The sequence below is a fragment of the Octopus bimaculoides genome, chromosome 18, assembly GCF_001194135.2.
Source record: "Octopus bimaculoides isolate UCB-OBI-ISO-001 chromosome 18, ASM119413v2, whole genome shotgun sequence".
In the NCBI taxonomy this organism is placed as follows: Eukaryota; Metazoa; Mollusca; class Cephalopoda; order Octopoda; family Octopodidae; genus Octopus; species Octopus bimaculoides.
The window spans coordinates 52,539,448-52,540,538 of NC_068998.1; the positions used below are offsets into that span (position 1 = coordinate 52,539,448).

The 1,091-nt window shown below is 29.1% G+C and overlaps 1 protein-coding gene across 1 annotated transcript in view; it reads left to right on the top strand.

Moving 5' to 3' along the window:
- Positions 1-426, top strand: part of LOC106873579 (transcription factor mef2A-like) — a 41,569-nt gene extending 41,143 nt beyond the window's left edge. The window contains exon 3 of the mRNA XM_014921011.2: positions 51-426. Within this exon, the coding sequence (XP_014776497.1) occupies positions 51-261 (211 nt within the window). The 3' untranslated portion in view covers positions 262-426. The remainder of the gene's footprint in view (positions 1-50) is intronic.
- Positions 427-1,091: the final 665 nt, after the last annotated feature.

A 1,091-nucleotide genomic window follows, 5' to 3' on the forward strand; every position in this document is an offset into this window, starting at 1 on the left:
ATTCTGTATTCATTTATCATTGACGCTTTCCCGCTCTTTTATATTTGCAGACGTCAGACGGCGGAAGAAAGAGAAGCCGAACGCCAAGCAGCCAACAGATTCCTCATGTCACTCCAAGCTGAAGCATCAAAGACAATCTATGATACAAGGGATCCTTTATGCATGGCAAACTCTTCCCTGCATGCTCTGCAGAATCTGCAACCCTGGACCGAAGAGGGGGACCGCAATAGAGAAAACAGCCTGCAAGCTGCAGCGAGCTAGTTACGGGCGTAGGAGGAGGCAACTCACTTGAACATATCGGAATAATGTACAGTGTAAGATAGAGAGGCATATGGTATATACGTCAGCAAATCGGTCTGAACACACAGTGTCAATTTATGATACATTCATACATATATGTATGTATGTGTGTGTGTGTCTACATATATATGCATATATATATATATATATATATATATATATATATATATATATATATATATATATATATATATATATATATATATATATATATATATATGCATACATATGTATAAATGCATGTATGTATATATATGTGTATGTATATAATATATGTATATATATTTGTTAACAATACACACATAGTTATATACATATCTATGTACACACATTATTGTAAACAATGTAAATATATATACGTATGTATGTATATGCATATATTTATGCTTATATGTATGTATGTATGTGTATATGTGTATATATTATTTACGTATATATATATATATATATATATATATATATATATATTAATACATATCTATATAAGTAATTATATTTGTGTGTGTATATATGTATATATATACATGTACATATATATATATATATATATATATATATACGCAAATATATGTATATATATATATGTATATATGTATAAGTATATATATATATACATGAGTGTATATGTGTATAAAATAGAGTTTTGTAGGCATAGACGGCCCACGTCAGTTAGTAAAGTGCACAAATCCACCTCCGTCACATATACATACACATACCCTATTTGACAGACAGAAGTACATATATATGTGTGTGTGGAATGTATATTCATAGGTCTGCGTATATAAGTAATA